At 44.2% G+C, this 15,052-nt stretch overlaps 2 protein-coding genes and 1 non-coding gene across 8 annotated transcripts in view; all 3 read right to left on the bottom strand.

The window, feature by feature from the left end:
• Positions 1-2,892, bottom strand: part of cadm3 (cell adhesion molecule 3) — a 66,976-nt gene extending 64,084 nt beyond the window's left edge. For 3 of the 5 annotated variants that reach the window (XM_035527723.1, XM_035527727.1, XM_035527725.1), the window contains exon 1: positions 2,706-2,892. The gene's annotated coding sequence lies outside the window, so the exon portion shown is untranslated. The remainder of the gene's footprint in view (positions 1-2,705) is intronic. The other 2 variants (XM_035527724.1, XM_035527726.1) reach the window with 2 other exon arrangements.
• Positions 2,893-5,907: 3,015 nt separating this feature from the next.
• trnar-ucu lies at positions 5,908-5,981 on the bottom strand. Its single transcript has one exon. It is a non-coding gene; the product is annotated as a tRNA-Arg (tRNA).
• A 2,252-nt stretch (positions 5,982-8,233) lies between these two features.
• Positions 8,234-13,964, bottom strand: sdhc (succinate dehydrogenase complex, subunit C, integral membrane protein). 2 transcript variants are annotated; one of them, XM_027028379.2, is made up of 6 exons: positions 13,914-13,964; positions 13,043-13,102; positions 11,116-11,217; positions 9,477-9,538; positions 8,957-9,120; positions 8,234-8,458 (listed from the first exon to the last, which is right to left on the bottom strand). In XM_027028379.2, the coding sequence occupies exons 1-6, from the start codon at positions 13,928-13,930 to the stop codon at positions 8,354-8,356; spliced, it is 510 nt and encodes a 169-aa protein (XP_026884180.2). In that variant the 5' UTR covers positions 13,931-13,964; the 3' UTR covers positions 8,234-8,353. The 2 variants fall into 2 exon arrangements, with proteins under 2 accessions (XP_026884180.2, XP_026884181.2); XM_027028380.2 differs by lacking the exon at positions 13,914-13,964 and adding an exon at positions 13,854-13,910.
• Positions 13,965-15,052: the final 1,088 nt, after the last annotated feature.

Genomic DNA, 15,052 nt, shown 5'->3' with positions numbered 1-15,052 from the left:
CACGCACTCTTCCATTGATCTGATTCTGTCACTCTGCTTCTGTGTGAGGTGACACAGGGATTGCGGTACAGACCACAAAGCTCACACCAGAGTGTACGGCACAGAGGCCTGGAACTCTGATAGGTTCGTTTTGTATTGGTTAATACCAGTTACGTAACCTCAAATTGTATCCAGACTTGAAACTTTCCTGTTAACCCTTTGATGTCTGGTTCTGAGGATCTGTAGAAAGAGGATTTTTGGAACGTTTTAGACATTCTAGAGGCTTTTGGAATGTGTGTCTGGAATTCCAACAAAGACATTCTATATTGTGAATCTGCTCTGATGTCACAAGCACAACTGTGGCGTGTAGTAATAGGCACGCTCAGAACTCAATTCAAAACTGAAATCAAATTTGTTCCATATAACATCATACTTAAGTATTACATTGTGATATACTGTAGTTTATTTCCAGCCCACCCACAACTTACCAAACATTTGTAAATTGTTAGTTGTTAAGTACAAACCTTTTCTAGTTCAATAGTGAGTTTTGATGAGTTCTCACAAAAACCAGTTTAAAATCACAACTTACTTTACAAACACATGTACTGAACTGCCAACTCTTTTAACACTATAGAATTGGATTAGATCATATTTACATGATTATTCAACAAAGCAGTTTGAGAGAAGTGAAGGTTGAAGACCTGAATTCAGCAGCCTTGCTTTATTTAATGGCTTTACAAACTAACCCCCAACAGGACAGCAAAACCTCTAAAATGATCATCACGATTCCTACAGAACATGAGACTGAGGCCTTTTGCTTGTATCTCAAAAGGCCTTAAGTTACATGCACCAGGGTTCATGGTTCATTGTATCTGATTATGTCATGTTCAGTAGTGGGTCTGCGAAGATGTACAGTAACTACTGAGGCAACAGTCCTTACTAGTCAATAACAGAAACAACACTTGGGTTCTTAGTGTTGAATTAGCACTTTCAGTGATTGTCTGTGCCCAGCTGGGAGTCTTGGCATTTCTAACCAGCCCATGAAATCACATTTAATCTTTAAAAATTACAGTGACTTCTAGATTCATCTTTTGTATCCCATGGTGCTTATCGTAGGTTGTGTAGTCCATGCTGATGTTCTGGGCCCACGGCAGGCCAGAGGACCTCTGAGATGGGTCAGACAGGAGTTTGCTAGCTCACAGATGCAGCCCCTTATATTATCCTAACTGCCAAAACTTCTTTCAGACTAATTTGTTTTTATTGCATGTCGCTTGAAAGAAAGAGCTGGAAGTTTTATATTAGCATTTTTAAATAAGTGAATTAATACCATGTCATTTTAAAACTGCCAAATTCCCACCTAAATATGAAACACCCAATTCCCATAACAAATTCATTATATTGACATTTCATAAATAAATTAAATTTGATTTAAATTTCAGTATTTAAATGTTAATAATCCTTTTATCAGTCTTATAATACAGGGGCATAAGTGCTGCTCGGGAGGACACGTTTAGGCGACAGTGTATCAGTACAGAATTAAGGACTATTCCTTATCCCGACTATTCCTTGTCTGTTCTCCTGGTCTGAGATGTTGAGATTACAGATACAGATACAGAGCATCTTTTGTCCTGTTTCCCAGTCAGCGGTTCTGACTGCTCGTTCATTTGGTAACCAAGAGAAACGCCAGAGCTTCGCCAGCCCCAGGCCAAGGCGCGCGGACCGAGCGGCTGAAACTTCTCTCTCCGCGCGTGAACACACTCCTTTCCTTCCTTCAGGCTCCCGCTCGCCTTCTGCGCGCGCAGTAGGAAGTGCACCTGTCGCCACTGAGAATTCGCGGCGCAGCCTCACGCGACAGGGGCTACGTGGACAGACACAGAGGCCTGGACACACTCGCATAACACTGTAGTCAGCGCACACAGGCAGCTGAAGACACACACACACACACACACACACACACACAAGCGCACACCGTTGTGACAGACATGTGTTTGTTGACGCTCTCTAGGTGCGAGCGCAAAGGAACGGCGGAGGGACACACTGATCCCTCAGAGCAGAACCGAAGACTCACGTGACGCTTCTGACCGAAGTGGAGGGTGCGTGGTAGTCTCGAGCAGGCTGCCTGCTGTAATACCCCAGAAACGACCCCAAACACACCCGCACCGCTCCTGTCTGTCCTCGTGTTTCCCATCCTACAGCTCTATCTCTCTCGCGCCCATGGCAGGCCACCGGGACACCCCGCGGAAACGCGGAAAACAGAGGCAGGTGTACACAGCGCGAGTTCGCTGAATGCAGAAGGAGCGGAGAGATGCTGGTGTAGCTCTCGCGGGGGGAGGAGAGGCGACGACCAGCCCGATAACAGCAGGCACACGCGCACTGAACCGCCACCCAGCCTCCACCCGCGCTGCATGATCATGGGGCCCGCGTGCCGTTTTTCCGGTTTTTGTTGTTAGTGTTTTATTTGGATTCTTATTGTGTTCGACATGTGAAGACAGGCGCGTTCCAGGACACGAGCGCGTTTCTAAGCACAATCTGCAACCCTGACAGGTGTCTTCTCTCAGTTTTAGTGAAAGGACGCCGGCAATAATCATACACCTCTGTGTGTGTGTGTGAGTGTGTGAGAGAGAGAGAGAGAGAGAGAGAGAGAGAGAGAGAGAGAGAGAGAGAGAGAGAGAGCGAGAGCGAGAGCGAGAGCGTATGTTTGTGTTCGGAGAACGATAGTAGCTTACATACAAACCGAGATGTTCCTCTCGTGAAGCCCGATGGCTGTGGTTTTGACTCGTTGCTGCTCGCGCTAAGGTCCACACGAATGGCTCTGTCTTTGCTCTCGCGCTTCCCTCGGCTGGCTTCTTGCTTGTTTTTCTTGCCTTTCCCTCCTCTCCACGGCTACCGTGCACTGCAGCAAAAACAGTCCGACTGAACGACAGCAGAAGGGAGGGAGGGAAGGAGGGGCCTGGCGCGGGGGACGGGGGGGGGGGATTTAATACGATTTGGCCCGTACCATCGAATAACAGGGCCAGAGCACATTACCGAGAGAGAGAGAGAGAGAGAGAGAGAGAGAGAGAGAGAGAGAGAGAGAGAGAGAGAGAGAGGGGAGGGAGAGGGAGAGAGAGAGAGGGAGGGAGAGAGAGAGAAGGGAGAGAGGGAAGGAAAGAGGGAGAGAGAGAGGGGGGAGAGAGAGGGAGAGAGAGAAGGGAGAGAGGGGGGAGAGAGAAAGAGGGAGAGAGAGAAGGGAGAGAGAGGGGGGGAGAGAGAGAGAGAGAAGGGAGAGAGGGGGGAGAGAGAGAGAAAGAGGGAGAGACAGAGAAGGGAGAGAGGGGGGGAGAGAGAAGGGAGAGAGGGAGAGAGAGACTCGTTATTTAAGTATAATGGAAACAACATATTATTATTGTTATTCATATCATTATTGTTATTATTATTGCTGTTGTTGTTGTTGTTACTATTGTAATATCAAACAGTGGGTGGAGCGCCATGTTTATGGGTGCGTGCACGCTGGCGGCGTGAGGTGTGGTCTGTGATATAGTCCCAGTGCGCCGGGCGAGGGGAGGGCACGAGAGGGGCGGAGAGGGCTGTGAACCGCGAGAGGATTAAGGATTAGTTTTGCACGAGGATTATTCGCTGTATGGCGCAGGGGTTAAATATGGACGACTGCACGAGCGGCAGATAGCCAGAGAGAGCCGCGTGTCTCTCAGTGTGCTGCTATAACTTCCGCGAGCAGACGGGCCACCTGATCCAAGATCCGCAGACCTCCAGCTCACCCGCTCACCCGCCGGTACTCTGCCTCTGGGGCCGTTCAGTGCCACATAAGTTACGGGCTCCGGCATCACAGCCCGGAGCCAAATGCGTTTTACGCAACAAACGAGCCATGGAGAGATGAGATAGAGGCGGACGGATTCAGCAGTCATCTTACTTACGACGAGCAATACGTCGAGTGTGGCGTTAGCAACTAAATTCCCTCCGTTATCAGGGTGGAGGGAGTCGTGATTGCATCTACCGAAGTAGAGAGGCTCTCGATTCCGGCGCTCGCCAGGACAGCGGCTCAGCGACGTCGAGACTTCACTTCACTTCACAGTTCAAATACGATCCGCGTGGGTGTGATTGTTGAAACGGCTACATTAAACATGTTTTCCAAACTATTACAAATAATGTTTGTATTGAATATTAGACAAAATAAACAGACTACCAAAACTAACAATATTTTATAAGAAAAATAAATAAAATGTTTATTTATAGTGCTATATTTATTTATTTATTATAGACATACTGACGTCATTCTCCGCAGAGCTGTGGATGTCCACGCGGCGAGCGCTTTCATGCGCGACCTGCGCAGTTCTTTCCTCGATGTGTGTGTGTGTGTGTGTGTGTGTGTGCGTGCGTGCGTGCGTGTGTGTGTGTGTGTGTGTGTGTGTGTGTGTGTGTGTGAGTGTGAGTGTGTGTGTGTGTGTGTGTGTGTATCCTGGGCGCGAAACAGTCTAGTCTTTGACTGACTCGAGAGCGGAAGAAAGAGAATCAGGCGCTGACGGAATAACGAGAGAGAAGAAGCTCTGTTATCAGTTTAAAGCGTTCAAGTGAGTCTAAGTCACTCATAATTGCATCAGATTGATATCACACTGAGTTCCAGTCCTTCCCTCTGTTCCAGGACTCTCAAATCGAAAGTGTTGCCGAGAGAGAGAGAGAGAGAGAGAGAGAGAGAGAGAGAGAGAGAGAGAGAGAGAGAGAGAGAGAGAGAGATAGATAGATAGATAGATAGATAGATAGATAGATAGATAGAGAGAGAGAGAGAGAGAGAGAGAGAGAGGCAGACAAGTTAGGCGACATCTCATGGAACAGAAAAATTGTACAAGATTGAATAAACAAAGGGATAATTATTAAACAGGATTTTTTCCTAATACACTTGCACAGTAATATGAGTGAATTATACAAGGTACGTAAACCTTAGTTTTGAGAGAGCAGTAAACACAACTAAACAAAACAAGCATCTGTTTTCCATTTATATGGACAGCCTATAGAGCTCCCGTTTAAATGTTTAGATTCTATAAGTGTATTTAATATAGTGTTATGTGTTTTTTATATTCATATGTTTATATAAAGTGTATGTTGAGCAGTTTTATTACCTGCCAGAATTGGCTAAACTTTTCACTAGCTGTTCCTATGAATTAATTTAAAAAATCTAACGGGTTCCTCTTAATGGCTCTTAAGTATAAATGGTTTCAAATCAAAAGTCTGTGGAAACATAGTTAAGGTCATTTTTGGAGTTTGTCACAGCTGCGTCGGTAGGGTCTGACAGCAATGCTTCTCAAACTCAAATAAGAGACACATCACTGCTTCCTCTGTACAAAAATCAATAGGACACTGATGTGCTCCTTGTTCCTCTGACTGGCATTCATATACCCCCCTTCTCTCTCTCTCTCTCTCTCTCTCTCTCTCTTTCTCTCCCTCTCTCTCTCTCCCTCTCTTTCTCTCTCTCCCTCTCTCTCTCCCTCTCTCTCCCTCTCTCTCTCTTTTTCTCTCTCCCTCTCCCTATCTCTCCCCCCCCCCACCCAGTCGTCTCTGCATACAATTCAGCCCAATTTATGTTATCTTAGTAGAGCTCTTTTGTCGAGGAGCTGAGGTTTATTATTGCTAAATGCACAGAAGTGGGCGAAGCATTAGCCATGTGCGTACTCTGCTGCGGGGACTTTGTGGGGAAGGAATTTGTTAAAAAGGACTAAATGATCCCCTGCTTCGTCAGGTCAGGCCTATTTCAATAACATTGTTGTGTGTTATAAAAGTCAAGAGAAGATAGGCCACTGAAAAAAAGCAGTGGTTTCGTTTGGAATTGAAATATATAAATATGTTTTTTTTTTCTTTTAGTCTATTTTCCGTGTACCATCAAAAACACATTTGATGAAAAAATGCAACCTTCACACCTGTGAAGTATGCGCTCGCAAGCATCTCTGCCGGGACTCGAACCCGGAGCCTCTGGATTAGAAGTCCAGCGCGCTATTCCATTGCGCCACAGAGACTGAGCCACCTGATTCGTCCTAACGCGAGCTGATATTGTGAGTCCGTAGCATCCCCTGCATCCCCGCAGCATCAGGACCAGTGAGCGGCTCCGCCTGTAGTTCCACCAGGTGGCACTAGAGGGCGCGTGATCAACAGCTTACAGTAAGATGGCGGACTACATTCGTGCTGTGGCAAAAGAATTGCAGTGCTAAAGATTTACTGAACTATTTTATAGATTGTTATGTTTAATTAACATAACAATGTTATGTTAATTAATTGTCACTACAGCAAGTTTACATTTGTTCGTCGCTGGTTATTATTATGATGAGGCTGTGTTATGCTCTGCAGGAATAAGGAGCTTTGCTGCCTGCACCAGGCGCGCGGGGTGTTCACCTCCGCTTCATCGGAACGAAGCTTTGACGCGGTCGTTACTCCCAGATTATACGTGCAACAAAACAAGACGTTGTTTATGAAGCAGGCAGAAGCATGGCAAGCGTCGGTGGAGAACGCGGACACGGTGTAAGCGTGTCCGGTATCAGCTCTACAGCTGGACGCAGTCAGAACGTACCAAGACTGCGGAGACTTTAGCTCAGGGCCGGCGCTCCTTACGGCCGAGCATCAGGAACACCAAAGCAGACTTCCACGTGAGTGTTGTGGGTGATGGTACGCGTGACATTACCGCACACCGGCCTCGTTAACACAAGTCGGTCGGGACTTCGGGACCCTCCACCGTGTTAACACTCGTGCTGTTTACGTCAGCAGTTCGGCCGTAAAGGTCGAGGCGCTGCTGATAGGTCTGGAGGTTTAGGCCCAGGCGGCCACTGTAGGACACGGACCTTTTACTGGAGGACATACTAGTGTAAACACATACTAATATAAACATAATACTAGTATAAACCCTAACCCTAACCCACTGTAGGACACGGACCTTTTACTGGAGGACGTGACAGCCCCGTCCCTGCACGTTCCATGGTAAAGGTTTGGTCATTGGTCAGTACAGTTAAAGACCACAATTAATGTCAACTAGTACATTAGTATAAACATATAATACTAGTATAAACATAATACTAGTGTAAATGAAGACTAGTGTAAATATATACTAGTATAAATATATAAAACTAGTCTAAACATATACTAGTGTAAATACATACTAGTATAAACATATACTAGTATAAACATAATACTAGTGTAAACATACTAGTGTAAATATATACTAGTATAAACATATACTAGTATAAACTAGTGTAAACATACTAATATAAACAATACTAGTGTAAACATACTAGTGTAAATACATACGAGTATAAACATACTAGTATATATACTCGTATAAATATATATTACTATAAACATATACTAGTATAAACAATACTAGTATATATACACTAGTGTAAATACATACTAGTATAAATATATAATACTAGTATAAACATACTAGTGTAAATACATACTAGTATAAACAAATACTAGTATAAACATAATACTAGTGTAATTATATACTAGTATAAACATATACTAGTATAAACTAGTGTAAACATACTAATATAAACAATACTAGTGTAAATACATACGAGTATAAACAATACTAGTATATATACTCGTATAAATATATATTACTATAAACAAATACTAGTATAAACAATACTAGTATATATACACTAGTGTAAATACATACTAGTATATATAATACTAGTATAAACATACTAGTGTAAATACATACTAGTATAAACAAATACTAGTATAAACATACTAGTGTAATTATATACTAGTATAAACATATAATACTAGTATAAACATACTAGTGTAAATACATACTAGTATAAACATAATACTAGTATAAAAATATATTAGTGTAAACATACTAGTGTAAACAATACTAGTGTAAACATAATACTAGTGTAAATATATACTAGTATAAACATACCAGTGTAAACATATACTAGTATAAACATATATTAGTGTAAATATATACTAGTATAAACATAATACTAGTGTAAACATATAATACTAGTGTAAATATACACTAGTATAAACACACTAGTGTATATACTAGTATAAACATATACTAGTGTAAATATATATTTGTGTAAACATACTAGTATAAACATATAATACTAGTGGAAACATATACTAGTGTAAACATATAATACTAGTGTAAACATATACTAGTGTAAACATATAATACTAATGTAAACATATAATACTAGTGTAAATATAAAATCCATTACAGTGAATAATACAAAGTACAACAACACTACAAAGAAGACAACAGTTCCTGTTTGTATATATTTGGACTTCTTTTATTAATGAGTTATGGCTACAGGGGTCGTTTGAGGCACAAACGCACAGAAACACACAAACACTGTTCTGGTGTTGGTCTCCAGCGCAGGGTTCAGAGTGCAGTCAGGCCCAAGGAGGTGAGGATGGACAGAGCAAGAACGATGTAGCCAGAGCGATAGATCTGGGGAATCTTAAAGCCCTTTCCTGCATCCCACATCTGGGGAAGGAGAGAGGGAGTGAGGGAGAAAGAGAGAGGGAGGGAGGGAGGGAGGGAGAGAGGGTCTACATTAATAAATGTATTAGATTCAGGTAGAAATACTGGCCTCTCACATTTTAAGAGTTTCATTTTCAGAACAGTCAATGTGACTGGCAGGCGACCAGACATCAGCGCTGACGCATCACATGTCTGTGTGTCGGTCCCACACCTCCGTTAGGTTGAGCAGGTCCATTACTGCCTGCTACCAGGGGACAGACCTCACCTCAGAAACGCTAATGGATCAGATCATACAATGGAGGCCCAGAACAGTCCTTTAGAGTTATTAAACAAGACCACAGGGAACAGGGGACGAGACTTCAGTCTTCTCTGAAAAATCTGACCTCAGTCCTCACTGAAAGATCTATTTGAAGGTTTTGACAGTTTTATTCAAATATCCCCAACGCAAATATGGTAGAGAGAGAGAGAGAGAGAGAGCGTGTGTGTGTGTAGTGCATTTACCAGATGGCGGATTCCATTGTAGGCATGGTAGGTCAATGGGAAGGACAGGGCGAATTTGGAGGCGGTAATGAGGGCGGGGCCAAACTCGAGGGTGTGTACCAGGTCCAAGTAGTGGGGAAAACTGCCCGGCAACAAGAGTGCTGCCAGCGCAAACGCTGAAACACCTGAGACACACAGCCAAGGCAGGAAAGGTCAAAAGTCTTCCACACTATTCTAACGCAGTTAGCAATGAAACAGCTCATGCTGCTAGTTAGCATGTCAGGCTAACTGCTAACGGTTGTGTTTTGTCAGTATTAAAGCTGTTTAATACTGACAACACAGACTTCCTAGTTTTGTAATTAAGAAGCCAGTAGGATCCACTAAAATCCAGAAAATTCCAGTAGGATCCATTCCAGACTAACACCATGACGCAAGAGCAAAGCCAGGAAGTGGGTGTAGTTACACTTTGGACAAGTAGTGTCTCCTGTAGATGTTGAGGGGTGTGTGTGTGTGTGTGTGTGTGCGTGTGTGTGTGTATTACCTCCACTGAGAACTATTCCTGTTCCTCTGTGAGTGATTGACATTATCATGGGGACTGACCACCTGCAAGGCACAGTTACCATAGTAACTCTAGTTTCTGGCATGTAGTCACCATAACAACAAAAAAAACTTCATGCACATGCACACACGCACACACACACACACAAACAAACAAAAAAAAGACTGTAATTGCTTTACATGTCATGATGAGATGAAAACTAAATGTCGTGATTGCGCACATTTTTTTGTGTTTACGTTATGATGTACAGTAATGAAGAGCAGAGGTGCTGTCAGACGTCACCAAAACACTGAACTAGTCTTGGTTCCTTCTGTAGGACGAAACGCCCGCACACACTGTAGCTGGTTCATACACATACTGCTGTTGATCTGTTCCAAACACTGCACACAAACCCTGCAGCCATCAGATGTGAGGCACCACAATGCTCAAATCCTACTCAAATCTACACAGCAGGTGACCACAGGGTGAACACATAAGGCCTGCCTGACCTCACACACACACGCACACCACACTGCAGAGTGCTTAGGAATATAATATTCCCTTCTGCATGCACAAATATGTTTGCATAAGCAAAGAAACAAAGTTTTGGCACTGCACCCAATCAGAGAGGGAGGGGGCAGGGCATAACGTGAGGGGGCGGGGCAGAGCACACCTCCTGGAGTGGCATCTACGGCCGAGCTCTTCACTCCAGTCCAAGCGTCTGACCACTCCAGCCTCTCCCAGATGCCCCCACTTAACTCCTGGAGAAGTCCCGTTAAATCCAGACCTGCTGGGTATGGGACATCACCACACTGCAGCAGTCTGACTCTTTGCCTCCTGCTCTGGTTCTCCAGGGACAGATCCTGTTACAGACCCCAGTGATTCCATCTGGCCATCTGTGCGACTGCAGCACAACAGAGCTGCTGCCTGAGTGTTGGCCAGGCAAGACTAGAAGATAACAGACCAGCATCTCCACAGTCTCCGTGCGGGGAAGCTGTGTGTGCGTTTCTCTCTCTTGCCTGTTCAGGAACTGGGCTGTTCCACTGAACATGCTACCTGTGCCCCTTATATGTCCGTCTGTCTAGAGAAAAGTTCATTACAATATTTAATCTGACATTTTAATAAACTCTTTACTACTTTTTTTTTAATGATGTGTCCTGACTCTTTTCTGCTGGTCCTGCTAGTGCAGTGTGGCTGGTCCCAGATCAGTCTGGAGGCGAGTGATCAAACCCAACTGCGATCTCTGCAGTGTAGCATGGCTGGTCCCAGATCAGTCTGGAGTGATCAAACGGAGCCGTGACCTCTGTGCGGTGCAGTGAGACGGTGTCAGGCTGGGAGGCTCCAGGGCCAAACTTCACCCAACCCCCACCCCCCTCCCCCCGACACCTGCCCCATGTGTGTTAAACCCCCACCCACCCACCCACCTGGCCCGTGTGTGGGTCTTGATAAGGTCACTAATGCAGCACTCGTCTGGTTGCTCTGAAGCTGTACTGCTGTTGTAATCTAAGCTCCAGTGCGGCTGGGACCAGACTACACGTCTGAATTACTCCCACAGTGCAGCAGTTATAGACATGCTGTTCTGCCATGTCTGAGAGGGCAGAACACACGCACACGCACACAGACACGCACGGACACACCTTACCTATAGATGGTTACATGAGGAGAGAGAGGTCTGTTGAGTTGAGCATTTTTGGACCAGAATTTGTTCATCTCGTCTTTTGCTGTAGTTCCCATGGGAACAGCACTGCACAGATACAACAGAGCAGAGTCTCTGGGTTTAGAAAGTACTCAACTTTCTTTCAACAAACTTGCAAATACAAAAACATGGGTTCAAGTGGGTGAGATGTAATAGCACACCAATGTCTATATTAGTGTTTATTACCCCCCCAAAAGAACGATGTGGTCATCACATTCCCAAACACGGGCAGTAACATGGGCCTTATTCATTCCGTACAGACGTCTTTATGAAGCGCACCTCATGCACAGGTGAACAGGAAACGGGAACCTTTAAACGGTATCACAAAGTTGGAATCATTTATCTCTCTAAAATGCTTTTTTTTAATGCTGAAGCATTAACATTCTAACTAATGCCTGAATCTTTCTGTCGTTCATGGCGGTTACTACGTCAGGTTACATCACCATGCCACAGACTATTGCCACGTTTGGGTCGTCTGGCAACACTACACGTTTGGCATGGTCCAATCATTACTAATGTCCTTGTGCACTGTTGTTTTTATGTTGCACCATGGTCCTGGAGGAACATTGTCTCGTTTTTGTGTACTTGTATATAGCTGAAATGACAATAAAACCTCTTGAACTTGAACTTGTGCAAGTCTGTAGATCAGCAGGAAGGACGATCAAAAAGTGCCAATCATGTTACCAAAGTCCAGTGTGTGATGCTGGCGGTTTTGTGTTCGGAAAGAAAATGAAAACAAACGTGTGGATACGGAAGATCCATTCTTCGTTCCTGACGATCATGACTGACTTAGATGATGGAAATTTGTCAGGTACAACAACATCGTGTGTAGTGTGTGTGACAGACATGGTCACTCAGGAAGGTTAAGCAGGTGCTCTGGTGGTAAGGGTGCATGTTTATCTCCTGTAGGAACTGGGAGACTGGGCACAGGCTGCTTCAGCCTGTCAGAGTCTGACCTCTGTCATGGAGCACATCCTGAAAACCAGCCCCAGACCAGTATCCCTACACCAAACTCTACGGTCACACTCTGTGTTCCAGTAAGTGGCATTCTCCTCGCTTTCACAGAGCCCAGATCGGTCGGCCCGACTTCCCGAGAGTGAAGCATGACTCATCACTCCAGAGAACAGAGCTCTGCTCCAGAGTCCAGTGGCCATATGCATCACGCCACTACACCAGACACTTCATGCTGGGATCACAGGCTTGTGTGCAGCTGCTCCACCATGGAAACATGTTTCATGAAGCTCTTGACATACAGTTCTGGTGATGATTTTGCATATAGATGTGATTTGGGACTCTGTAGTGTGATGCCACAGAGAACAAGTGATTTTGACACGCTACACACACTCTGAGAGTTAGTGCTTTGTAGGAAGGTTTTAGCAAAAATATCAGGGCAGAAATTTCACAAACCCGTAGCAAAGGTTTAAAGTCACGGAAATCTTGTACGAGCCGCTACAATAGGAGCCACTCTGTGTGCTTAGCTGTGTGCTTGATTTTATAAATGATTTTATAAATCAGCTCGATGATTAGGAGGCATTTGGTCAAAGAATGCAAACATGCATGTATACAGACACAGTAATAAGTAACCAAGCGGCCTTTTTGTGAAACTGTCCATTTAGTGGTCTAGCTTTAGTCTTCGAAAACACTTAATTTTTTTTTTTACCTGTACTGTGACATGTCCAAATAACCATGTTTATACTCCTGTAATCTCTTAATTTTATTTGATCTATTTCTGTAATCTAATCTTAATTTCATTTTTTGGTTTTGTCATTCTTCTGTAACAATGATGGCGGAGTTAAACTAATTACGTTACATTGGTTCAGTGTAGAGGACCTACTAGAATACACATCCACTCACACACACGCACAGTACTCACTGTCTGTAGCCCACACCAAACTGCATCCGTGCTGAACACAGACCCTGTCGGGTTGCTGTCCTAGTGAACAGACAAAAAACACATCTATTATGGTCGCTATTAACTGCACAGGTCATAAATGCCCTACGCCTTTTCCACTGGGTTATTCTGAGCTTTGATTTAACATGCCTTCCAAAAAACCTGCTACACGTAATACCCAGCAGGGCAGAGAACAGATGAGGACAGATCTGTGCAGTATCCCGCTAGAACACAAACACTGTGCAATGTTGTATCTTTCAGGGTGAGCGGAACGGTCACCTGGACAACATTTACCTGACGCTCTTATCCAGAGCGACTCACATGTTTATTGGTGTGACAGTAAATGTGACCCCATGACCCTGGTGCTGTTAACACGTTACAGCTCAGCGACCGGCGCATAAACATGTATGACACCCTCTGTGTTCCAGACCCAGACTTAACCTGTACCCCTCATGTAAGGAAGGACTTTCACTGGTCAGTCCTCGCTGCTATCGCGAGTTCTCAAGGCAAAGCGTCGCTTATGAAGCTTTAACCAGCTAGGTGTGAGAAGGCGTTAACCCTAACCCTAACTAACCCCGAATAACAATAACCCTGACCCTGACCCTGACCCCGGTGTGTCCTCAGCAGGACCAGCTCCGTGTCATTTTCTCTGTTGTTAGCATGGCTAGCTCATCATAAACACTTAGTCCTCACCGTCTAGATCGCTACTTCACCAGCTAAACCTACGCAAGCAAACATACGCATTAAGCGGCTTTTAAGCGTCTTAAAGCCGCAAGAAGCATATGGTACTAACGTTTTAAACTGTCGAAACGGAATAAAGAAGAAGTTCGATCAGTTATCACTGTACACTGACCTTAGAACCAACGCCATGTTTTCCAATGTAAGGAAGTGACGTTAGCGGATGTAATAGGTGCGCGTTCGAGTGACGCAGATTTCACACGTCTCTCCACAGCTCAGCAGCGCTGACCTACAAATCATCCTCCTCGGGAAAAAAAATGACAGAAAGTTCTTCCACTGCGTCGTAGGCAGTGTTTGACATGTGAAAAAAATATTACAAATAATTGTATCATATATAATAAAATATACTCCTTGGGTAATATAGTTTATATAGGGTCACAATGCTCCTTGGATAGTGCAGTTTACATAGGGTCACAATGCCCCCTGGGTAATGTAGATTATACAGGGTCGCAATGCTGCCTGGATAATGTAGTTTATATTGGGTCACAATGACCCCTGGGTAATGTAGTTTATGAAGGGTCATTATGACTCACCCAGAACCTGCTGGAGAGGGTAGAAAAGAGTACCAGGTGCTCATGAGAAGTTTTGGTACATGTGAAAAAGTCACGGTATGCCACAGAGTACAATGTAGAAGTGCAGTACTGCACACCGGTGAATACAATCCCCTTCCAGCACTGAGCATCAATCAGTTTATTTGTTAAAAATTTGAATAAAACACTTTTTACACTACCACGAGTTATTATAATTCATTTTTGTGAATATTTATCTCATATTTACCTAGCTTATACAGGCTAAATCAGGAGGACTCAACCCGGTACTGGTGATCTATCACACAGTGGGGTTTAGTTCCAAGCCTCCTCTGACACACATGATCCAGGTAATCAAGTCCTTCCAAAGCTTGTTAATGTTAGTGGTAGGTGCACTAGCTGAGGACGGGAAATCAACCCTGCGGTGGATCTCCAGGGCTGGACTTGGGCCCAGCTGGGCCACACAGCTCAACAGTTACGTCAGAATAAAGATTTGCTTATTTACGTTTTACAGCATAGAACAGCTCTAGTCCTGAAAGTCCATAACATTAAGAACTCATAAGCCAGTACTGCAGGATTTTCATGAATTTTTTTTGTGCATGTGTGTTTGTGTGTGTGCATGTGAGTGGAGGCTTAGAGATAGGCGTTATGAGGTGTTATGAGTGTTATGAGTGTTATGAAGTACTGAAGTGGTTTCCCATGAAAAGTTTCTTTAACTCTAATGACT

Source organism: Electrophorus electricus, chromosome 7, assembly GCF_013358815.1.
Source record: "Electrophorus electricus isolate fEleEle1 chromosome 7, fEleEle1.pri, whole genome shotgun sequence".
In the NCBI taxonomy this organism is placed as follows: domain Eukaryota; kingdom Metazoa; phylum Chordata; class Actinopteri; order Gymnotiformes; family Gymnotidae; genus Electrophorus; species Electrophorus electricus.
This window is presented reverse-complemented; position numbering and strand designations above follow the sequence as displayed.

Bases quoted from the DNA above. Each gene is read 5' to 3' on its own strand.
- sdhc (XM_027028379.2), bottom strand. The intron at 9,539-11,115 runs GTAAGGTGTGTC...TGTGCCTTGCAG, and splicing joins CCTCATGTAACCATCTATAG to GTGGTCAGTCCCCATGATAA. The intron at 8,459-8,956 runs GTAAATGCACTA...CTCCTTCCCCAG, and splicing joins ACAATGGAATCCGCCATCTG to ATGTGGGATGCAGGAAAGGG.